This window comes from Piliocolobus tephrosceles, chromosome 3 (genome assembly GCF_002776525.5).
Source record: "Piliocolobus tephrosceles isolate RC106 chromosome 3, ASM277652v3, whole genome shotgun sequence".
NCBI classification, from domain to species: Eukaryota; Metazoa; Chordata; class Mammalia; order Primates; family Cercopithecidae; genus Piliocolobus; species Piliocolobus tephrosceles.
This window is the reverse complement of record NC_045436.1, coordinates 33,891,825-33,916,450: the sequence shown is the minus strand read 5'-3', so window position 1 is coordinate 33,916,450 and position 24,626 is coordinate 33,891,825. Positions and strand designations below refer to the sequence as shown.

The 24,626-nt window shown below is 36.2% G+C and overlaps 1 protein-coding gene and 1 pseudogene across 2 annotated transcripts in view; both read right to left on the bottom strand.

Moving 5' to 3' along the window:
- ASIC5 (acid sensing ion channel subunit family member 5) overlaps positions 1-15,300 on the bottom strand; it is a 34,246-nt gene extending 18,946 nt beyond the window's left edge. Inside the window, exons 1-4 of the mRNA XM_023228109.2 lie at positions 15,210-15,300; positions 12,468-12,774; positions 3,156-3,393; positions 999-1,124 (exon numbers count right to left, since the gene is read on the bottom strand). Coding sequence (XP_023083877.1) covers positions 999-1,124; positions 3,156-3,393; positions 12,468-12,774; positions 15,210-15,249 — 711 coding nt within the window. The 5' untranslated portion in view covers positions 15,250-15,300. The remainder of the gene's footprint in view (positions 1-998; positions 1,125-3,155; positions 3,394-12,467; positions 12,775-15,209) is intronic.
- A 4,851-nt stretch (positions 15,301-20,151) lies between these two features.
- On the bottom strand, positions 20,152-21,029 carry LOC111553362 (annotated as a pseudogene). Its single transcript, XR_002734928.1, has one exon. The product of XR_002734928.1 is annotated as a 40S ribosomal protein S4, X isoform-like (transcript).
- Between the last annotated feature and the right edge of the window lie 3,597 nt (positions 21,030-24,626).

Below are 24,626 nucleotides of genomic sequence, written 5' to 3'. Positions count from 1 at the left end.
ATAATGTTCGAACTGACCTTATGGCTAATATTTGAATGACTCAAAAGTATTAATCAAATACATTACAAGTATAGGTAGGTACATACATTAATGTTTGCAGTGTTATGTTTGGACATAAAGAAAAATATCTTGAATGGGATACAAAAGGAAGCTATGAAGAGAATATTACTGGAAATCTTTAAAAGTAGCCAAAGGCATGATTCACTTGGATTGGGAGGTGAATTCAGGAACACCAAGTTTGTTTTCCATCTTGGTCATTAATTGTATAATTTTTGGATACTTAATCTATCAGCATTTTAGAATCCTCTTTTATAAAACCATAATAATGAAGTACAATGCCTTTAAATGTGTAATACTAGAAGTGGTTATGTAAGACAAAAGGTCAAAATTAACTAATCTTGGGTGGGAGCTATACCAGGAAACCTTGAAGAAAACACCACTGCATTTCTTAGGTGTTTGAACATCTGCCTCCCAGGGCTAAACACTTAGAACTTATTAGGTCAATTACAACTTTCCAAAAGCTGGGCTTGTACAAAATCTATTCACATAATATTCCTTATATAACCAGGATGTTTTCCATCACTTTTCCAGATGTACATTCTATAGTTTGTTAAATGTGTATGTAGAGTTTCTTTCTAAAACATGTTGTCATATTTACAATAACATATTTCTAAAATTATTGTTAAATGCAAAGAGTTCTCTTAAAATAGCTACATACATTGCAACTTAGAATCTCTGGGTTTCATTATTTTGTGGCATGAACATTCCCTGGAGTCAATCATTTAAGTCAATAAAAATCTCCAGTTTATGCCTCAAAATTTTGCCTGTTTAATTTCTAAGCCAATAGTTATATAAAATCCTTAGGAGTCTAGATTAAATTAACAAAAACTGAAATAATATCCAATGTGTGGGAGCTCTGATATGGACCAATAGTCTGATCAAATTTTTGGAACCCCCACCCATTCTTGTTTGTCTTGAACCTGGAGAAAATTCAGTACCTGATTCACACTGAAGAGCAAGCTCAAGCCTCTTCCAGAGACACTCACTTTTCTCTTTGCTTGGATAGTTTCACCATGATTAAAAGTAAAACAATTTCCATATTCAGTGAAGACATGTCCAAAATCCTCCAATATGTAAATGAACCAAAAAAATCATCAATTTGATATTTTTGTCACTTCTGAAGTTTGCTATAACTTTTCTTTCTTTAAAGCACAAATATCTAACAAGACTGCAGAAGTATCAGAGAGAATAGTCTGATTTATATGTGTTTTCAATGATAGTTTTTTTTGGCAATATACATTTATCAACTTGCATGTGATTATTTAAAGGACACATTTTTATATAAAATTAAGCATGTGTTTAAAACATTTTTAAAAATTACTTTTTTTATATTTTCCTGAAGATGTATGGAAATGTGTTTTTACCTGTGGAGCACTACTACAGCATCCTTTCTTGGAGGAGCTACGCCTTCTGTAACCTGTATGGTCACAGTGTGGCAGTCAATCACATGACCCTGCTCCTTTGGCCCTCTTTTCCCAGCCACTACAGAGTTGTGCATGGGACACAAGCTGGGCCAAGCTTAAACCTCACCTTCTTGCCTCAGTGATCGGTTCAAGAATTGATATGTGGGCCGGGCGCGGTGGCTCAAGCCTGTAATCCCAGCAGCACTTTGGGAGGCCGAGACGGGTGGATCACGAGGTCAGGAGATCAAGACCATCCTGGCTAACATGGTGAAACCCCGTCTCTACTAAAAAAACAAAAACAAAAATCTAGCTGGGCCAGGTCGCGGGCACCTGTAGTCCCAGCTACTCGGGAGGCTGAGGCAGGAGAATGGCGTAAACCCGGGAGGCGGAGCTTGCAGCGAGCTGAGATCCGGCCACTGCACTCCAGCCTGGGCGACAGAGCGAGACTCCGTCTCAAAAAAAAAAAAAAAAAAAAAAAAAGAATTGATATGTGTCCCAAGTAGAGCTAATCAGAGTCTTCCGTGAAATTAAGTGGATACTGGAGTGCTAAACTCTGATAATGAAAGTCTAGGGGCAGTCAGCAGCCATTTTGGTGAGATGGGGAGAACTCATACAGAAAGAAGCCAACCAGAATTATGAGAAGGAAACAAAGGCAGAATCTTAAAGATAGTCTTGGAGACCATTGCTTCAGCATTTTTCTGAAGCCAGACCTACTGTTGGAGTTCCCGCTTAGTTAAGCCAACTCATTACTTTTAGTCTTCAGTCTACTAGAATAGAAATGGGTTTCTGTAATATGCAACTGAAAAGTTTCTCTAACACGAAATTTCTTGGTGGTGAGTTAAACATGTTGGTGAATAAAAACAGCATAAGAGAGCTTACTTTCCAAGTTTAGAGTTTAGGTCAGAAACTCATCTCTGTGAAATGTCTCTCAGGCATTTTTTTCTGCTTACTGTGTGCTAAGGTGGCCTACCAAAAACATAAGAAATTGTATCCAAGAACCAAGAATTTGTGTTTACTTAGACTTCCTTAACAACACAGGTTACGGAATACTGATACAGGAAATATGGCATCAAATTGCCTATGTAGCTGTTTATTAATAGATTGTAGATATATCTAGTATTTTATCTTAAATGTAGATTAACTTTATAAACAACAGGATTTTGTATTTGTTATGTATTTGTTTTCTATTTGTTATGAGTGAGTGTATATTATATAATATATAATAGTTATTGTTATATATAATATATAATAATAATACATAAATTTTTCATAAACTCTAGGATCCTCTTATTTTCTGTAGTCTCTAATGCAATACCATAAGCATATAAGCAGAGTGATAGATACTTGGTGATTATAAAAATACTATGTTGGAATAGGTTGTTTGTTGATGAATGGAAAAAATTCAAATATCCTCTTGTGCTAAATTGTTTTTCTTTTGGAAGGACTACACTACAAGAAAGACAATCAAGTTTTCTCTTTTCTATCTTTCCTTATCGAACTGCTTGAAAGAGGAAATTTGTCTCATGTGTATTCCATACCCTCGATATCATAAGGCTGAGCTAATGAAATAGAATCTTTAAGGAAATTTGGATTGATTCACCATGGGAGTAAATGCCGTGGGAGCTCAATGTGAAACAGTGCAGTAAAGGAACTTATCACTTTGATTATATTTGAAGAATAGAAAATCGTTACCTTTGGGGTACATGGCTTTCCAAAAAAATCACAGTCCAACAAAGTGCTGTTGTCGAGATAAAAACCTTTGTTCCTGATAAATTCTGCAATGCTGAAGTTTTGGTGACTTGCAGCAAAATTAGTAGCCTCTGTAGAGCCAGTGAAATTGGCAGTAATTTCTCGAAGGTGGAGGACTTTGGATACAATGTGCCATAAGAAAAAAATAACACCAAATTTGGCTACAGCATCTGTTTGGAACCTGTTAGCAGGAATGAAGGCCATAGTTAGAATAATGAAAATGTATAATTATCTAGAAGAGAGATACCAACATCTGGATTCTATTAGCTTCTTCTTTCTCCTACACTCTCCCTTATTTGCAAAACATTTAAGCAAAATTTGGTTCCTAAGAAGTCTTTGACCCATTGTGCAATTAATCTTTTATTTGCACATGTAGTTTCGTTTACCTAGAATATACCCCAGACCTTGATCTGGATTACACCTAATGGATCTTCAAGATTCAATTTAAAGGAAGAGGTGGGAATGCATAGTTGTTAAAAATGCATTTAGGAGCCAGATTTCCTGTGTGTGGCCTTGTCCTGTGTCAGCTTAGCTAAATTAGAACTGCATTTCCCAGCATTCCCATCCTTGTATATATATGAATTTCACTGTCGTGCAGGAGCTGTGGTAGCTCACCCACACTGCAATCCATCTGCTGACTCAACTTGCTGGTATTGGGCAGCAGCCGGGACCACAGCTCCTCTAGCTCCTTTGTGACCTCTTCCTTCAGCTTATTCAAATACTGCGTTAGGTAAGAGTGCAACCTGGTAAAGATGACAGCTATCCTGCAGGTCATTCACACCATCAAGACTGGAGGCAGTGAAAAAGAGACCTACATTTTGAGCTTGTATTTGTTTCCCCAACTTCATATCCATTTTCCCTTCCTGCTGGCCCTGCTTACTTCAGCCCCAGCACTAGTTACAGGCAAAAGACTGTACGAAGACTGCTTAACCACCTCCTGCAACGAAGTGGGACTTAATCCCTAGAAAAAAGCCCTTTATTCTGTCATTCATGGTGATCCTGTTTCTCCAGTTAGGTTCTAATTGTTACAGTCGTTTAATGGTATGACTTAGCTAATTTTTTTCATTTCCCTGTGACTTAAGTTTCCTCTCTTGTAAAATCTGTATATATTAATATAACCTACCTCAAAGTGTTGTTTTAATGATTACATTAATTGTTCTTAAAATGTTTAGATAGCTGCCTGGAATATAGTGAGTGTTAGGTAAGCACTTATTAAATAAGTGATTCATTCTGGCCACCAAAGCAGAAGTAATCTATTTAACTTAACAACTGTATCACTTTCCAATTCTCTTATTTTGTGGGGCAATTTTGTTTTGCATTCCATATGGTTCTTTATTTGCATGCCTTCCATTCCTTTACAAACATGATCAGGACTTTCATATTTTGGATATTAGAAATTTTGAAACTGAACAAATGTTCTCTCTTTAAATTGACTGCTAAAAGCATAGAACGGAATGTATATTCCAGTCTTGGTACGTATCTGGGGTATGTGGTTTGTATGTTATACCTGAACCTCTTTTGTATCCCAGATTTTATTTCTATTTTCCTTTATGTTATATATCTTATTTAATATATAAATATATATATGTGTGTATATATGTACATATAAAGAGAGAAGAAAATAAAAATATTTACTCTAAAATATATTTTTTGACGTATTTTGAAATGGCTGCTACAGGGTCAGCTAACGGAAGTGACCTTGCAAAGCTGTCTTTTATGTGGAAAATTTGCATCTGTAGAAAACGTCCATTAATGCAGCCCGGCCTCCTCTTGCTAGGCATTTGCTAGGTATAGGAGATATTGAGATTCTGACATCTTTAAAAGTCTAAAAAGAAACATTTGCCATCTTGTCTCTCTGAAGAAGTCATCATCTATATAACAAGGTCACCTTCGCTAGGCAAACCTCTTCCTTTCTCCCTACTATAACCTGTATAACCTGTCTTGCTGTTAAAACCTGCTTTCAGTCATGTTCTGAGCCCACATCCTTTCTGTAATCTCATGATGATAAATAAGCCTCTGTATCTGGTTGGGATGTTGGGCTTTATTCTGAAGGCTCATGTGTATACACATTAAATATCATTGTAAGCCTTTTCTTCTATTAATCAATCTGCCAAATGTCACTGATTTTTCAGCATATCTTTAGGGGACCAACACCCATGACCCCCACAACATATACATATAATTTTTCTTTCAAATTCAAGCTATATTGAATCCATTCTCAGTCAAGGCAGGGCATACACAAAACACAAAAATGGAGAAACAACCTCAAGCCAACATTACATACTCTTTAAGTGATGAAAAGCTGTTTTCATAGTCAATATCTAATATTGTAGCTTATTAAACTGGCTCTGATCCTTGCAAAGCTAGCCCAGGTCCTAAAACTCTGTAAATATCCTCCTCAGACTTCCTGATTCCAAGGTCGTCTGTCATGGTGGTGTTCTGTCTAACTACAGTACATCTAATAACCTTGCTTTTCTTGGTCAAAAGTATTTGTTGGATCATTAAGGAATTAAGAGTTTACATCAGCAACAGATTTTGGCAGAAGGATGGTGTAAACCCTGTATTGAAAGATGGGCCTCCAAGCTAGTACAGGTTTCCAACTCCCAGTGATGGACAGGTTCCCAGCAATCTGCTCCAAAGCCCTACAACTGTGAAATCCTGCACAGTCAGAGCCAGTACTCCCTGACAGATGTTCATTGGATTATATTCAAAATCATTATGCAGAGAAGTAAAGGAATTACCATACATATAGGAGGAATGAATACAATCAACCAAAAGGTTAAATAGGAGGACATCTTAAAATATTTTTAAGCTTTTTTATTATACTAATATTTGAGACCGTGAGAGTAATTTATATAGATTAATTAAATTTAATAAATAAAGCCTAACCATATTAAGCCAAGGAAGAAAATTTTTTTGTGAGAAATATTGTTTTGCACTGAGTTTATTTTCAATTTTGTTTCATTTTTTGAGACAAGGTCTCAATTTGTTGCCCAGGCTGTAGTGCAGAGGCATGAACATGGTTCATTGTAGCCTCAACCTTCTGGGCTCAAACAATCCTCCCACTTCAGCCCCCCACTTAGTTGGGACTACAGGTGTGCACCACCATGCCCAGCTAATGTTTGTATTTTTTTTTTTAGAGACCGAGTTTTACCATGTTGCCCAGGCTGGTCTCGAACTCCTGAGCTCAAGCAATCTGCCTACCTTGGCCTCCCAAAGTGTTGGGATTATAGGCATTAGTCACTGCATCTGGCTTATTTTCAATTTTAATTTGAACTTTAAAACTCTTCTAAGCTTTCCTTTCAAAAACCTTGCTTAGCTAGAATTTGCCTTACTCTTTAATTTAACACAACTGGTAAAGAGCTTAGTAGAAGAAAATAACACTAAAAGTATCTTAATTTGTTTGAACAATTTAACATCTGGTAACCAGTTATTAAATCTGTCTTTCTCATGTATATCAACGGTTCTAAATGTACTTCCCCAAATTATGTGACCCAAATGATTAAGTTTCATCTAAAATCCAAGTTGATGCCTGACTCAGGTCTTATTTGAGCCCTGCCAAAGCATACCCATTTCTTGTACATTTTACAGTTAAGTTTATGGAGAAAGAAAATGAGGAACAATGTCTGCCTTTTGTATTCTTCTTTGAGCAAATTTTAACATCTTACCTTTCTCTGATTAACTAATGAAACCTTTGATATGTCTTTATATTTGTATGAGAAGCAATAATTTTACTTTTGGTTAAAAATCCTTGATCAATTTTTTCTTGCATCAAACAAATTTGAAATAAACAAAAAATCACAGTGATTATAAACATGAAGACCCAGTACATGAGTTCTCATAAACAATGGATCAAATAGCATCAGTAGTCACTACATTCAATTATTATCTCTGATTTTAGTGGAAAAAAATAAAATTCTGAAGTTTTTACCAAATTAATAGAAATTTTTGATGAATTTTGTGATAAACATATTTTAGTGAAAATTTCAGACACAAAGACATTTGAAAAGCACTAGAACTGATACCAAAGAACCAAGTCACAAATATTATTAAAAGTTCTGGAATTTTTTGTGAAATGTGACTTTTTATTAATTTCTGCCAATTGTATTCTTAGGAGTTTGTCTTTCTGTATAACCATTGCTTCGTGTGAAAGAAACTTTTCAAAATTAAAATTAGTAAGTATTCTTTAATCAACTACAAGTAAAACTAGACTAATATGGCTGTGCTCTGGAACATGAACACATGGATAAAGTTAATTTTGATGAAATCGTTGACAAATATTTATAAAGAAAGGCTAAAAAATGGAAACACAATGCTATTATTCATTTCTGTGTAAAACTAAATAAAATATCTGAGGGGAGTCCCAATCATTTTAGAGGTTTATTTTGCCAAGTTTGAGGATGAGCCTGGGGAAAAGAAAAAAATCACAGAAATATCTGTGATCCCTGATTTTTCCAAACGGGATTTGGGGACACAATATTTAAAGTGGAAAGAGTGGGCAGCAGGGGAAAAAGGTAAGAACAAAAAGGGAGGGTAGATAATGGAGGCAAGCAGCTGCATTCTTTTGAAGCTTTGATCAATTTCACTGAATTTACATTTTACCTGTGAAAGGAGTGGATAGTGGAATAGTCAACTACGTATTTGTCTGGTGCTCACTGAATCTTCATTTTTATATAGGATAAAATAAACATAGAGTAGAGGAAGAAGTCAAATATGCATTTGCCTCAGGTGAGTAGAGGGATGACTTCTAGTTCTTTGTCTTGTACCTGTGAAGATAAGCTGTTGATTTATATTCTTAGGGTGAAATTCAGTACAATTTCATTTTACGATAAGGATCTTGGGGCCCACAGGATATTTCCTGTGAGAAAATTGTAATAGAGGGCCCCTGAGAAGGTATGGGCCTTCTATCTTTGTGGTTATCTGTTTAGGAATAAAATGGGAAGCGGTTGTGTGTGACGCAGTTCCCAAGCTTAACTTTTCCCTTTGACATAGTGAGTTGGGGGTCCTGAGATTTTATTTTACTTTCACAACTGGAACAGATTTTAAAACCTATTTAAAAATATATATATATATATGTCAGTGTCCAAAAAGTATTAATGCATTACTTTTTCTTATTTTTGTATTATTTTATTTTTTAACATTTTTATTGACTTGAATATACATAGGCCATTTTCATTATTTGTTTGATTTCATGACTATTACCAAAAATGATTTTGTCACATAGAGGAGGGAAGTATTATGAAGTGATCTCTGACATACACTTGGTACAGGCTCCTGGTTCCCACTGTGAAAAGTAAATCCTTTCTGATAATCCAAAGTCATTTGGCAAAGTTTCCTCATCTCAGGTGTCCATTTTGTACTCACAAGGTGGTTTAACAAAAAAAGCGTAGAAATTGGGATCTATCAGCAGACTTTTCCAGTTTCTAACTTGGTAAACTCTAAGTAAATTGCAGTGTTAAGCTTTACTTTTTTTTCAATAGAATTAGAGACTATGCAACTTAGAACAATGGCCTTCAAACTAGAATGTGCATATGTCTGAGTGTTCTCCTGCACAGAGAATTTTAAGGAAATAAAAGTTCCCATCCTCTTTTTACAGTGGTTCTTCTCCCACGTATAAAAAAGTGTTAACCTGTCACCCATCAGAAATCTTAACATAGAATGCGCATACTGGTGTGTAACAATCTCAGGGTTCCTAATATGGACATACAAATTGTATTTTGCTTCAGGGAAAGACTCCTTTAAGAATTAATCAAAGCTCCTAAAATCTTGTCTTGGCCTGTCATACACATATTTGCAGCCAGGGTGAAGCTCTGCATTAGACACAGGGTATTTGACCCTTGCTTAAGACTAAATTTGACGGAGTCTTAAGTAGAATAATGAAAGTTGTTATTTTTAATGTAACTAAACTATTTGTTAAGACTTCCAGATTTGGGGTTATTTGAATATAATCCACAGATAAAAATTTTAAATAATTTCTACTGGTGTATTTTAGTCAATAAAGTAGTTAAAATCTTATGAAAATACACGAAATGTTTATTCCTATTACAGTAAATCCTTATCCTATTTTATCTCATAAATATAATGATATATAATACTTATATTTGTGATAATATAATTTGATATAAAATACAATATTTTTCATCTCCTAAAAATAATGAATAAATTATTAGGGTTATGGCTAAAAATGTAGACATATGCAAGTGCATATGCAAGTTAAATACACAGTTTTTCAAAATTTTTTATATAGCATATTAACTAAAATGTTTGAAGATCATTGCCTCTGAGAACTGAAATGATAGATTTCAGCATTGCTGAGCAATGCTGAATATAATGTTTAAAGTGGGACTCTGAATTATCTTTCTGTAAAATTGTACTTTGGGAGTTGGAGATATCTTTAATGCCTGTAAACTGATGTTGTTTTAGGTTTTTCTTCCCTAAGGAAGAATAATTTTCTTATAATTAAGAATTTTCCTGTTCTATCATTATAACCTCTAAAAGATTAGATCTTTTTTTGTTGGTCTGAATACTTATATCTAACTGAGCTAGGAACAATCATTTTTTTCAATGTCGTCTAACACAAAAGCTATAATCATTGATTTGGGATTTGAGCTATGCAAAATGGATTAGGTTTTCATACTAAAAATTATGAAAGTACTTAGATCATAGGCTATTAAATATTTTTAGACATCTTTTTCTTTTAATTTAGCTGTTTTCAGTTACAACTTTCCCTATAAGCACTGTTTTACCTGCATCCCATTAGTTTGGTATGTTGTGTCTTCATTTTCATTCATCTCAAAGTATTTTCTAATTTTCTTTGTGATTTCTTTGTTATTTAGGTGTGTATTCTTTAATATTTACATATTTGTGAATATCCCAAATTATTTTGATTATTGACCTCTAATTTTATTATATTGTGATTGATAAACATATTTGAATACTTTAAAATCTTTTCAACCTATTTTATCCTGTACATGGCCTTGTATATGGTCTGGTCTATTCTAAGAGAATGTGCCACGTGCACATGGGAAGAATGCATACTTTGCTACTGTTGAGTAAATTGCTCTAAGGATGTTTGCAAAGTCTAGTAGGTTTATAAGGATGTCGAGTCTTCTATGTCTTCTGTTTCCTTGTTTATTCTCTGTCAAATTGTTCTATTGATTACTAAAAGTGGGGTATTGAAAAATCTAACTATATAGGTTAACTTATGTCTCCTGATAGATTGATCATGTATTCAACATAAAATGACAATTTTTTATATCAAGTAACATATATTACTTTAAAGTCTATTTTGTCTGAGATAAGGATATCTACTCTAGCTTTCTCATGGTTGACATACTTTTTCCATTCTTATACTTTTAACCCATTTTCGTCTTCAATTCTAAATTGTCTCTCCTGTACACAGCATATAGCGGGATCTTTCTAAAAAACAGTCCATTCTGATAACCTCTGCCTTTCTATTGGATTGTCTAATCCATTCTAATTTAATTTCATTAGTAATATAGTTAGATTTGCATCTGCCATTTTACTTTTTGTTTTCTCTGTCTTATGCCTTTTTTCCTAAATATACCTTGACTTGTGGCAAAACTATATCAATCTCTGCTTCTATTTCACATGACTTTTCCCTGCTGTATCTCTGTGTGTTCTCTCCTCTCCCCGTAAGAACTTCAGTCATTGGATTTAGAGCTCACCCTAATGCCGTATAACCTCAACTTATCTAATCATATTTGTAATGGCCCAATTTTTAAATATGATCATTCTGAGGTTCCAGTAGACTTGAATTTGAGGAGATACTATTGAAATGTTTCTTTTTTAAAAGAAAAGTTTGCCTTTTAAGATAAATATTTTTTCACCATTTATGGTTGGTTTTTAGGGGATAGAATTTATGGACTTCCTCACTTTGTCATTCTGGAAGTAGTATCTACATTTTCGTTCAGTCAAGGATAACAGCAACCAATCTTTTGTTTTTTTTAGAACACATGCTACTTAAAATAGTATGAGGCAATAGTATTGAAAATCATTTTTTGGGGGGAAAGGATTGATTTGTTTTGACTTGTTAGGACCTGGACATGGATCTTGAGTTCTTGAAATATTGACAGTCATACAAACAAGCTGTAACATCTACTGTATATGGAGCACCAGTTCTAGAAGTCCCCCAGGAATGAAACACAATGGAGTACTTATTACCTTATGTAATGTAACAACAAATATGTGAAGTAGATGATATTATCTTATTTTATAAATATAAAAATTGACACTAAGAAGGCTGAGTGACTTCCCTAATAACTAAGTGGTGGGTCTTAAGAAGCCCTCCTTTCTCAGGCAAAAATCCTATGTGTGATATTTCAGGCTTCACCACAGGCAATTACAAAGCATTGCCTGGAAGCCTAGTGGTGGAAAGTTGCCCTCCTCTAAGCAGATTTGGTGTACAGTCAATAGACTGCAGTTTTCTTGAATAAGTTGCAGTCAAGGACTCAAAACAGTGACAGTAGAGCATTGAATCAAGTGTAACCCTCTTCTAAGCTCAGGGCTCTTTGCAGCTGCACTGATCACAGACCCATGGAGTTGGCCTTGCTTCTACTACATTAAATAGCTCGTCATATGTACATCAGAACATTTTATATCTTTATGTGTTTGCAAAGTAGTTCCCTCTTCCAGTTCTTCTTCATCTCCACTTAGAAAGCTCTAGTCACCTTTTAATACCCAGATTTCCATAACACCCACGATGGAGACTATTAATCTGTTCTGTGGGATTTCAGAGCCCTTGCACATTGTTTTATTTTATTGCGCAATTACCATATTGCACTGCGATTGTTGATGTTTCTCTTTTCTGCCAATGAATTAACTTCTAACATGCAGAGATCAAGACTTTTACATTGGGCTGGACGCAGTGGCTCACATCTATAAATTCAGCACTTTGGGAGGCGGAGGCGGGTGGATCACTTCAGCCTAGGAGTTTGAGAATAGTCTGGGCAATATAGTGAAACTCCCATCTCTTTTACATCTATTTAATGATAGGATTTGGGATGTTACCTAGAATATGATTGTGGAGTGAAGGAAGAAAAGAAGGAAAATAAGTGAAAGAAGAAATTAGTGAATTCTTTGATCCCTTAAATTTGTGCTTTTAAGTGCAATTTAAGAACTCCAGTGGTTTTACATATGATAATTTCCACATAAGAAAACTCTTTGTCAGTCATCCAAGAAAGATTACACTAGCAAGTTTATAGGAACTAAATATTTTTAAAAAACTAATTTTACCTGTTCAAATTACAAAATGTCACAGCTGGGAACTCCATCTTTTCCACATACTGAACCTCAATGGACGTTGTGGTTGGCCATGTGAAGTAGTTGAGCAAGCGACTGTAGATCTGCCATGTCATGAGTGAGACTGAGCCCAGAACCACCACCAACCAGAGCATCTTGCGAATTTTGCTCCGGTTCTGAACAATATTGTGTATCCCATGAAAGGAAGTAGAGATGGCAAAGTCATGGTCAAACTTCTTTCGTTCAGTGGGAGATGGCAGTGGTTTCTTTGAAAGGCAAAGCTTTATCTTTTCTAAGAGTCCTTAAGGTTTTGCCCATAAAATGATTAAACAAAAAAAAAAAGTAATTAGTTAGGAAACCTTAATGCTATCTGTAAAAAAACACAACTCACATAAATTAAAGAGGTGACTCTTTTATGTGTAATTCATAGAAACTAAAAATTCATCTTTTGTCGTATGATTTATTCAGGAATCAAGAAGTATAAGTGTTGACTACATGGGTTTATTGAGAAGATGCTAATGCTATTCATAGAATGGCTATTATTAATGCAAATGTATTAGTGGTATGGTATTAATAGGTGACTTCTAGCTTTGAAACCAATCCATCTTCAAGGGGTTGGTTACAACAACTCATAAACTTTAAATATTAATTCTTATTTTTTAAATGTTCTTTCTCTTTGAAAGTCCTTTGGAAGTCATGAACAAAATCAGGCTTATTCCTCTGAGAATCATAAGTATGGCTAAAAGTAGTCTGTTCTTAACTAATGTTTGTCCTATGATGGTATAATTTATGGTAAATGTAGCTTTCTTTCTTGTTTAATATACAACTATTTTATTTTTTGTTGGTTGTTTAGTCAGAATGTTCAGTGTTCAGTTGTAGTGTTAGTTTAGTAATCTATTTTCTACCTCTTCAGGGAATGAATTCATCCTTTCAAGTCTATCAGGAATCAATCAATAATATTTATTGATATTCACTGGTAAGAACCAGGGAAGGTAACACTACATTTTTTTGGCAATATATGATATGTTGAAAATTTTCTTTTGGTTAAATTTCTTTCCATTTTTTCATAGGAGAAGAGGCAAAGAATCCCTCTGTTGAGGGAAAGGTGCAATACAGGTAAGAGCATGAGATGGGCTTTGCAGTGGAAGATCAGGTTTCCAGCCCATTCCTCGCCTCTTATAACCTGCACAACTTTGGCCAAGTTTCTTAGTCTTATACCTTTTCTGTCAAATGGCAGCAATGGTATCTGCCTTATGAGTTTGTTATATTAAATATGATAATACCTGGAGAGAGCTAAGCACATTATCTAGATCATAATAAGTACTCAAGGGTATTAGCTATTTTTATCTTTCTGCTAATTTAGTGGTGATATAGTAAATAGCAAAATATTCAGGAATTTTAAAAAACTTTAAAAGTGTCTTAAAAAATTAGTTCTTAATGGCTTTATATATGTTCATAGTTAGGTGAATTAACTTTTATATGCTTTGCCCAAAATAATAATTTTGGAATATAGGTATTCAACTATCCAGCATTAATTTACTTACAAGAAGTTTAAAGCTCCATTTATTATTAAATCATTATTTAATACAACATAAATAACCAATCAAGTAGCTAAACTTTTTATTCAGTTATAGGACATATGCTATAAAAAGGTGTCTATTAACATTTTCTAAGGGAGTTCATTTCATGCACTTACAAATTATATGATTATTTTACAAATTATGATTATTATTCACTAAGCAGGAGAGCTTGTATTAATATAATTAGCTTGAAGTTGGACTAAAATCTTAGAATAGCACCCTCATTAATGTTGTTTGTACTATAAAATTAATGAACATGTATCAACTAGCTGGCATAATCCCAGAGAAAAATCAGAAACAAAAAAAAAGTTATTGTTACTAATTAGCAAAATATATTTAAATATGCTCTTTTGTGTATTCTTTAGTCATGACTTGCAAACATATGTGAAGAATTTACTCTGATAAAAGAACAACAGTCTCTGGATAACTTGTACCCTTCCTACAATAGGGATCAAAACTATTAGAAGGGGAAGACTAATCTAGTAACTAGCTACTGACAAAGTGTGACTAGTTGCAAGCATTACTCAAAAACATTTAACTTTCAAGTTTGCCTGTCAAAAATCAGCCCATTTAATATAGATCCAATCCTTGACAATTGGTTTGGGCTTTCTGGAGAAATACCAGCTATTTTCTAGTGTTTTAATAGAGTTTTATTATTAATATTGTTTTAGGTGAATGTATGACTGTCAGGAAGATTAAAATTGGTTTAATAAATGGTCCACTAGTTTGCAAAGCAGAAACTTCTTACTTGCCTGACTAAAGTATATACAGTGTAATTATGACAGGTAGAGCTTGCATTGAGTGCTGATCAACATAGAAGCATTCTGAGGAATATCAAATAAGTTTTGTTACATTTTAAAAATAAAACCTGCAGGCCCACGATAAATAGAAACCAAAAGAAACAAAACAAAACAAATAAACAAAATCAGATTCTAGCATATAGTAATATTTTAAAACTATTTTTGAGTCCCTTATACAAATAACATTTTTTCTAAGTAACAAACTATTCATTTTTTTAAATTTATATTAGTTGTATTGTGTTCAAGTAACACTGGAAATAAAATTTCCCAATGGAGAAAAAAAATCCCTCTTTTCTTACTTCTGGCCTCTGGAAATGAAAATTATTACTGCTCTGAGGAGTCCACTCTTTACTCACCGTTCTCAGCATACACTTTTGATTTTTCTGTCTGCTCCATTTGTGACTTCAGTTAAGCAAGAGTCCTCAGGGTAACCCAATTTTCATCAATAACAGTATTCATTTTGTGGCCTTTATATAAAATACAGCAGTTGAGGTTGTAAAACATGGAAGCAATTTAAATGTTTGTGTTGCTATGTTTGGCCTCATAAAGCACATAATATGAACCAAAAAATGTTGACAGAACCAGGTATGGGCATTTATGAACTGATGAGAAGCTAACCCAGAGTAAAAGGCAAAAAGTATCATTAGGAAACCATTTCCTCACAGTTAAAGGGACAATTCCTATCAAATATCTGTAGTTTAACAGTGGCCCCTGACCAGACTAGTTGAAACTCCAATGCCTCACCTGGGAACGTCTTCTTAGCTTTTCTTTTTACCTTTGTCTATATTCAACTTCAAATCAAAATGCAGCTGGAACAAATTTTTTTATGGGAAAGATGTCTTCTCTTGTTGATGTTTCTTTCTTAGTATCAGAAGCTGTTTCTAACAGGAATAATAGCCAATAAATATGACAAAATAAAACACCAAAAAATATCTGCTCAGGAAGCAATGATTACTGAAAACAACAACTTACTAAAACATAAAGGCTAATTTTTTTTTATGTGAGCACTTCTGGAAAATTGTTAGAATTTATTATATTGAATAATAAACTGAAAAATGTGCCTTATTGTGCATAAAGGACACCATCTCTTGACAGAACTCAGTGATTGCATGTATCTCTACCTAATAGAGCTTGTTAGAGTCACGATTTTATAAGCATGTCACCATTAATCATTAATATGGTTATGTATATTTTGCATATATTTGAAAACTTGTAAACTCAGCACTATCAGTTCAAACTAGTCTTATATGGAGGCCAACTAATTCCAAGTGATGTAAGTAAGGAACCTGGCTAGAGGTCCTCAGTCATCAAGTAAAGATTTCAGGAATAGGATCAATTTCACAATATATGAATTTCTCCATTAAAGAACTCTTCTTTGGGGTTAAATTATGTATTAGTCTGTTCTCACACTGCTGATAAAGACATACTCGAAACTGGGTAATTTAGAAAGAGGTTTAATTGACTCATAGTTTCACATAGCCGGGAAGACTGCACAGTCATGGTGGAAGGTGAAAGAGGAGCCAAGTTAGGTCTAACATTGTGGCAGGCAAGAGAGCTTGTGTAGGGGAACCTCCCTTCATAAAACTATCAGATCTCGTGAGACTTTTTCATTATCATGAGAACAGCATGGGAAAGACCTGCCCCCATGATTCAATTAACTTCCACAGGGTCCCTCCCACAGAACATGGGCATTATGGAAGCTATAACTAAAGATGGAATTTGGGTGGGGACACAGCCAAAACATTTCATTCTGCCCCTAGCTCCTGCCAAAACTCATGTCCTCACATTGTTCAAAACAAATCATGCCTTCCCAAAAGTGCCCTGTCTTAACTCATTTCAGCATTAACTCAAAATTTCACAGTACAAAGGCTTACCTGAGACAAGGCAAGTCCCTTCTGTCTATGAGTGGGTAAAATCAAAAGCAAGTTAGTTACTTCCTAGATACAAGGGGGTATACGTATTAGGTAAACACACCCATTTCCAAATGAGAGAAATTAGCAAAAACAAAGGGCTACAAGACCCATACAAATCCAAAATCCAATAGGGCAGTCATTAAACCTTAAAGTTCCAAAATGATCTCTTTTGACTCCATGTCTCATATCCAGGTCATGCTGATGCAAGAGGTGGACTCCCATGGCCTTGGGCAGCTCCACCCCTGTGGTTTTGCAGGGTATAGCCCCCTCTTGGCTGATTTCATGGGCTGACATTGAGTGTCTGCTGCTTTTCCCAGTGCATGGTGCAAGGTGTTAATGGAGCTAACATTCTGGGGTCTAGAGAACAGTGGCCCTCTTCTCACAGCTTCACTACTGAGTGCCCCTGTGGTGACTCTATGTGGGGGCTCCAACCCCACATTTCCCTCCTGCACTGTCCTAGCAGAGGTTCTCCATGAGGGCCCTGCCCCTGTAGCAAACTTCTGCCTGAACATCTAGATGTTTCCATATATCATCTGAAATCTAGGTGAAGGGTCCCAAATCTCAATTCTTGACTTCTGTGCACCTACAGGCTCAACACCACATGGGAGCTGCCAAGGTTTTGGGCTTGCACCCTCTGAAGCCATGGTTTGAGTTGTACCTTGGCCCCTTTTAGCCATGGCTGGAACAGCTGGGAAACAGGGGACCAAGATCCTAGGCTGCACATAGAAGGGGGACCCTGGTCCTGGTCTGCAAAACCATTTTTTCTTCCTAGGCCTCTGGGCCTGTGATGGGAGGGGCTGCCATAAAGGTCTCTGACATGTCCTAAAGACATTTTCCCCACTGTCTTGGTGATTAACAAATAATAAAAGGAAAGAAAGCTTCTTCTTAAACTTATTTGCTCAAATGTATTCCTCTCTTCTGTGATATTTAAAAACAATAAATGTATCTGCTCTTTCTCACACAAATCCGGTAACTCCTCATCTCTCTTTTACTTTAAAATGAGCTTTTAAACACTTTTCTCCTTCTCTATTTAGCTTTGAAAGTACTTTATTCTCACTTCTACCTTATTACTGATTTTGGTAAATTTAAATTCCATCTTCTCTGTTGAGTTAGGAAATCTCCTTCCATTTTCCCTCATTTCCCTTATTTGAAATCAAACCCAGTGTCCTCTTCAGAGTTATGCCTTGCTTCTCCTTTGTGACCTCAAGTTTCTTAACTTTCTAAGATATTTCATTGAAAACAAATATGGAAGTGCCCACTTTCCTTCCTTCTATTTCATCTGCTCACTAAAGTTGTTTTGAATAGCAAATGTGTTTGACAGATGTAGATTTTCATTGAGAGGGACTTGTAAAAATGTAATAAGAAAAAAATTTGAAAAGAGAGATTTCAAATTTTCTTCCTCTCTCCCATACCACCCAAATACTTACACACATAAAGGTAGGTAATTAAATGAAAAAACCAAACCAAGTGAAAATCTAGAGAGTTCTGAAAAACTGTTTTCCAATACCTCTGAACAGATAGCATCAACAACAACAACAACAACAACAAAAACTACCTATTAGTGTTAATAAATGCAAAGGATGAAATTAAAAAGCATGCATAGAAAAACAATGCAACCAACCTTTTATCTGACCCTGCAATTGAAATTAGAGCCTACACAACATTAAAAACAATATGCAGTGTCTAGAGAAGTATATTCTTTCTGACTCATTACCAGTTATATAGATACATAAATGTGTGTTAGTCAAATATTTCCTGTTAATTCTATTTTTAAAAAATTCTTATGCGTTTTAATATAAATTTTGATTCTGTTAAACTGGCATATATCTAAAGGTATAAATAAAACTTTACTATTTTTAAATTTAGCTTTAAATTAAAATTGTATAATTTATTTTCTGTTGGGGGTGGTACATGACCATTACTAATGCTACAATTAATCTTCTTAGATTTAGACAACAAGATACAGCCTACAAGGCCTGTAAACAAAGATAATTTAAGGAATGCTTTTTTAAACATCTGAAATAGATATTTTATTCTTAATCTCAGAAGGATAAACAAAAGCAACCTCACAGCTTAGAATGTTTTTAAAGTAATAAATGGTTCAGTGGTGTCTTGCTTTGGGTCTATAATAATACAAAAGACAGAACTAATAGGGTTATTTTCTGTTATGACTATGCATAAGTGTTGTTGGTTAGCATTTACATTACAATATTTTTATAGAGCTCTAGGAGGAATAAATTAGCCAAGGTATATATATTCAAAGCAAACAAATTTATGCATCTGAAATAATTCCATGTAGTGAAGAGAGAGACTACAAAATATCAAATCCAATACTTCTTAACATTCCCCACCCTCATCCATTTAACAAAGGAAGCTCAGAAATAAGGAGAAAGAATGTAAGTTCTACAGAGGAAGGGCTTTTTGCCTGTTTTGTTTGTTTATCTATCCAACTGCAAAGAAATATGCTGCTCATTGAATGAGTAAGTTCGTCCCTGGACTGGGTGCGGTAACTCGCACTTGTAATCCGAGCACTTTGGGAGGCCAAAGTGGGCAAATAACGTGAGGTCAGGAGTTTGAGACCAGCCTGGCCAACATGGGGAAACCCTGTCTCTACCAAAAATACAAAAATTAGCTGGGCCTTGTGGTGCACACCTGTAATCCCAGCTATTCGGGAGGCTGAGGCACGAGAATCACTTGAACCCAGGAGGCAGAGGTTATAGTGAGCTGGAATCAGACCACTGCACTCCAGCCTAAATGACAGAGCAAGATTCTGCCTCAAAAAAAAAAAATTCAAAAAAAGAAATTTGCCCTTTTTTATTATGCATTATGATGAAAATTATTGTAATTTTAAAAACATTTTATTTTAAAAAGTGCAAACTTAGCCTGGCTCAGTGGCTCATGCCTGTAATCCCAGCACTTTGGGAGACTGAGGTGGTTGGATCACAAGGTCAGGAGTTTGAGACCAGCCTGACCAACATGGTGAAACCCCATCTCTACTAAAAATACAAAAATTAGCCAGGCGTGGTGATGCACATCTGTAATCCCAGCTACTCGGGAGGCTGAGGCAGGAGAATTGCTTGAACCCAGGAGGCGGAGGTTGCAGTGAGCCAAGATTGTGCCACTGCACTCCATCCTGGGTGACAGAGCAAAAGTCCTTCTCAAAAAAAAAAAAAAAAAAAAAGTGCAAACTTATGGCAAAGTTACAAAAACTATACAAGGAATACCCACATATACTTTACTTTAATTCAATGATTTTTAACATTTTCCCACACTTGCTGTATCTTCATTATTAAATGTATGAACCTCCTATCTCTTAAGCAGGATATCCTACTGCATAAATACAATACAGTAATCTCACTTAGAAAAAATTTAACTTTTTTTTTTTTCCTGCCACAATATTTTTAATTATGTACAAAGGTCTGACATGGCACCCAGGGACCCATTTCACCCACTGCTCTGTTTGGCCGCCAGTCTTTTGTCTCTCTCTTCAGCAATGGTGAGGCGGATACCCTTTCCTCGGGGAAGAGAAATCCATGGTTTGTTGCCCTTGCCAATAACAAAAATGTTGGAAAGTCGAGTGGCAAAGCTGTTGCCATTGGCATCTTTCACGTGAACCACATCAAAAGAACCAGGATGCCTCTCTCTGTTGGTGATCACACCAATTCTTCCCAGGTTAGCACCTCCAGTCACCATACACAGGTTACCAGTGTCGAACTTGATGAAATCAGTAACCTTGCCAGTCTCCAAATCAATCTGAATGGTATCATTCACCTTGATGAGGGGATCGGGGTAGCAGATGGTGCGGGCATCATGAGTCACCAGATGAGGGATTCCTTTTGTGCCCACAAAGATCTTTCTCACTTTGCATAACTTGTACTTGGCCTCCTCAGGTGTAATACGATGTACAGCAAAGCGACCCTTGGTGTCATAGATCAGGCAGAAACTCTCCCGTCTTGTCAATGCTGATGACATCCATGAATCCAGCAGGGTAGGTTATATCAGTTCGGACCTTGCCATCGATCTTAATGAACCGCTGCATGCAAATCTTCTTTACTTCATCTCCTGTCAGGGCATACTTAAGTCTGTTCCTTAGGAAAATGATGAGGGGGAGACACTCTCTCAACTTGTGGGGACCGGTGGATGGACGAGGAGCAAACACACCGGTCAATTTATCCAGCATCCAATGCTTTGGAGCTGCTACCCGCTTCAGATGCTTCTTGGGACCACGAGCCATGGCTGCGTTAGGCAAGGAAAGAGGACCTCCGTCTTCTGGTGAATGTAGAAATTGCGAAAATTTAACTTTTATACAGCATTTTATTTAATGTGCAGCTCATATTCAAATTTTCCAAATTCTTCCTCAAATTAAATTTATGATGTTTAATTTTCCTAATCCAGAACCCAATCAAGAATCATAGCTGACTTTTAGTTTACATGTCTATTTAGGCTCATTTAATCCAGAACAGTTCCCTAGACATTAATTAATTTTTTTAATTTTTTTGTCTTGTCATTACTTTGCTATTTTCAAAGAATCCATCTCAGAGGCTTTGCAAAATGCCTCTGAGATAAGAGTTGTTTTCTTCTTCATGATTAAGTTCAGGTCAAATGCTTCCAGTAGGAGTAATACATAGGCGATATTGTATCCTTCACAGTGCACATACATATCAGGAAGCATGTGATCTCAGGTTCTCCTATATTTGGTGACAGTAACTTTGATCTCTTGATTATGGAGGTGTCTGCAAAATTTCTACTTTGTAAATGAAACTTTTTCTTTTTGTAACTAACAAGTAATCTACAGAGGCAATTATTTCAGGTTAGAGTATTTTGTTCCCAATTTTTCACACATGTTATTAGCGTAAATCAAAGAATCCTGTCTGAAATAATTACTTTTATGGCATTTCAAAATGATGATTTTTCAAATTCTAGCATTCTATTTGTTGGCACTTGTCTGTACGAAAGAACTTCATCTTCTGATGTTCCTAATTTTTAAACGTTTTTAAATGTATTTGTGGACTCATGGATTATTTCAATATTTTATGCATTATAACCTATTTTGTGGTTACTCATTTAATAAATTCTTCAAATTGGCACCTTTTTTAGAAGGACTAATTAAAATAAGTTTACTCATTGTATTAGTCTGTTCTCACACTGCTAATACAGACATACCTGAGACTAGGTAATTTAAGAGGTTTAATTGATGCACAGTTCCACATGCCTAGGGAGGCCTCATAATCATGGCAGAAGGTGAATGAGGAGCAAAGTACCATCTTACATGACAGCAGGCAAGAAGACATGTGCAGGGGAACTCTCCTTTATAAAATCATCAGGTCTTGTGAGACTTATTCACTATCATGAGAACAGCATGGGAAAGACCCACTCCCATGATTCAGTTATCTCCCATCAGGTTCCACCCACTCTTTTAGAAAACAAAAAACAAAAAACAAAAACGCGTTCTTGTCACAGGACCAGAAAATGTTAAGCACACAGACACTTTGAATGGTGAGGGGGAATGGAATTTATTGGATGAAAAGGAAAAATAAATCTCACCAAAGCAGGATAGAGTCCTGTTAGCAGGTTTCCCACCTCACAGATTGAATCCCAAATCCGCACCCAGGAACAGGAGAAGCCAGGCTCCTCTCCCCTGCAAACAGCATGCACTTCCAAGACTCCATCCCATCCTCCCAGTGCACAGGTGGACATCATTTAGAAATAATCAGTCAGGAAAGGATAGGCTTCATCCGGGAGCAGCAATGTGGTTCTTCAGCCTTCAGGCTATCTTAGGCTTGAAGGTAGAGTTTCACCGGAGGACCCTTGGCTACCTCCTGTCTCTATCATTTCCCCCTCTAAAGAAGTATACCTAACTGCCATTGGAATAAGGATAAGGACAAAGACTCATCTTAACTGCTTTCTTCTGACAGGGGGCGCTGTTTGGGGAAAACGGCAATCAGAGCTCCCACAGAAGCCTATCAAAGGGTCCCTGGCAAAAAGGGCACTCATCCAAGTCTCCGGTTGCATGAACTTTTGGAGTTTGATTGCCTAAAGGCGAGAAACAAACCGGATTATAGAAAACATGTATCAAAACAAAATGGGGGTGGGGGTGAAGACAGCTAAAAAAATTCTGAGGCCTTTTACCAGCTTACACAGGGAGAGGGAGGCCAAAAGCCTAAGTGGTAGAAAAATCTTTTACCCTTTAGCCAGCATGTCAGGCTTCTGGGTTCCCTTCCCCTGAGCCCAATCCTAAGCCAACCAGTTTAAAGTTTGAGAAATTAACTCTCCTCAGTTTGGAGAATGCATCTGGGGGAGGTGTCCCATAGTACGGAAACACAATTATGTAACTGTGAAGACAGGATAGAGGAGAAACACAAAAAAAGAAGGATTTTTTTTCAAAGTGGTCCTAGAGACTCAGGATGCATTTGAAAGGGGTACAGACGGCCAGGTGCAGTGGCTCATGCCTGTAATCTCTGCACTTTGGGAGGTTGAAGCAAGCAGATCACCTGAGGTCAGGAGTTCAAGACCAGCCTGGCCAACATGGTGAAACCCCATCTCTACTAAAAATACAAACATTAGTTGGGCATGGTGGTGCACGCCTGTAATCCCAGCTACTCAAGAGGCTGAGGAAAGAGAATCGCTGGAACCCAGGAGGTGGAGGTTATAGTGAGCCAAGATCACACCACTGAACTCCAGCCTGGGCAACAAGAGTGAAACTCTGTTTCAAAAAAAAGAAAGAAAGAAAAAGAAAAAAGAAAGGTATACAGACTGATGATGAATGGCTACTCATCTACAAAAAGGGGAGCAGATTCCTCCTTACTTGTATCCCCAAGTCCCAGAGACTGTGACAGGGTGGGTGACAAAGCGGTCTTCACTTGTGTTAACAGGGAGTAATGTGGGTGGGAGTATTCGCTTTTACCCTTGGACACCCTATCTCCCCTGCTGTCAGTAGCCTTTGGATTCTCCAGACCTCATTTATGCCATGGAGACTAGTGTGACCCTTATTCATGAAATGGGAAGCTTGGCATTGTGCCTTTTAACTGCCATTATCATCTGCATCTAGGTCCTTCAGATCTAGTTGTTGTTGTTGTTGTTTTCCCCTAGGGCTTTGATCTGAAGCTTGGAATTGAGTTTGGGACAAAAATGTGTCTCAGGGGCTAGCGTGGATTTCTTATCATAAGCCAAATGCTTAGGTGAGGCTGTAGAATTGAGTCCTCCTCCAACAAGGAAAAGGACGTCTTGTGACATGCCCAGATAACTGGTGGCTATAGTTATCCTTGCTAAGATTTGGGTGCATGGGGCTTGGCTTTGGTTAGCTCCCTTGGTCTTACTTTCCCAAAAAGGAAACCTCCAGGTGATGGGCATCCTATTTATTCCCATCACCTGGCAGGATTTGCAGGCTAATTACTCAGAACTAGAATGTTGATCCAAATTTTTGACATTACCCAGCCCTTTTATTCCTTCTGAGCTGTAGTCGGAGATTACTGGTTGGTTCACAGGAAGAAGCAGGGTTACTCTAAAATGTAGGCAAAAACTTAAAAACAACTGAGTCTAGAATTTAATAACAAATGTATGATAAGTTTTCAAACATAATTTCTCTCTCTCCAATCCTCAATTTTGTTTAAAAAAAAATCATTATAGGACTGAGTTGTTTGTAAAATAGACTTTAATCTTACACTTGGACTGATTATTTGCATAAAGTGCAGAAGGAATAACTATTTCTATGTAGGACTTTTACATTGTCTTTGATGGAAATCTGTTCCACAGGGAATCTCAGATAAGACTTTTTAAAGCCAAGCCCAGCCATCAGTTTGCATGCTCAAATACCTGTGAGTTGGGTAATTCTCTCCTCTTAAGGTCCCAAGATAAACTTGG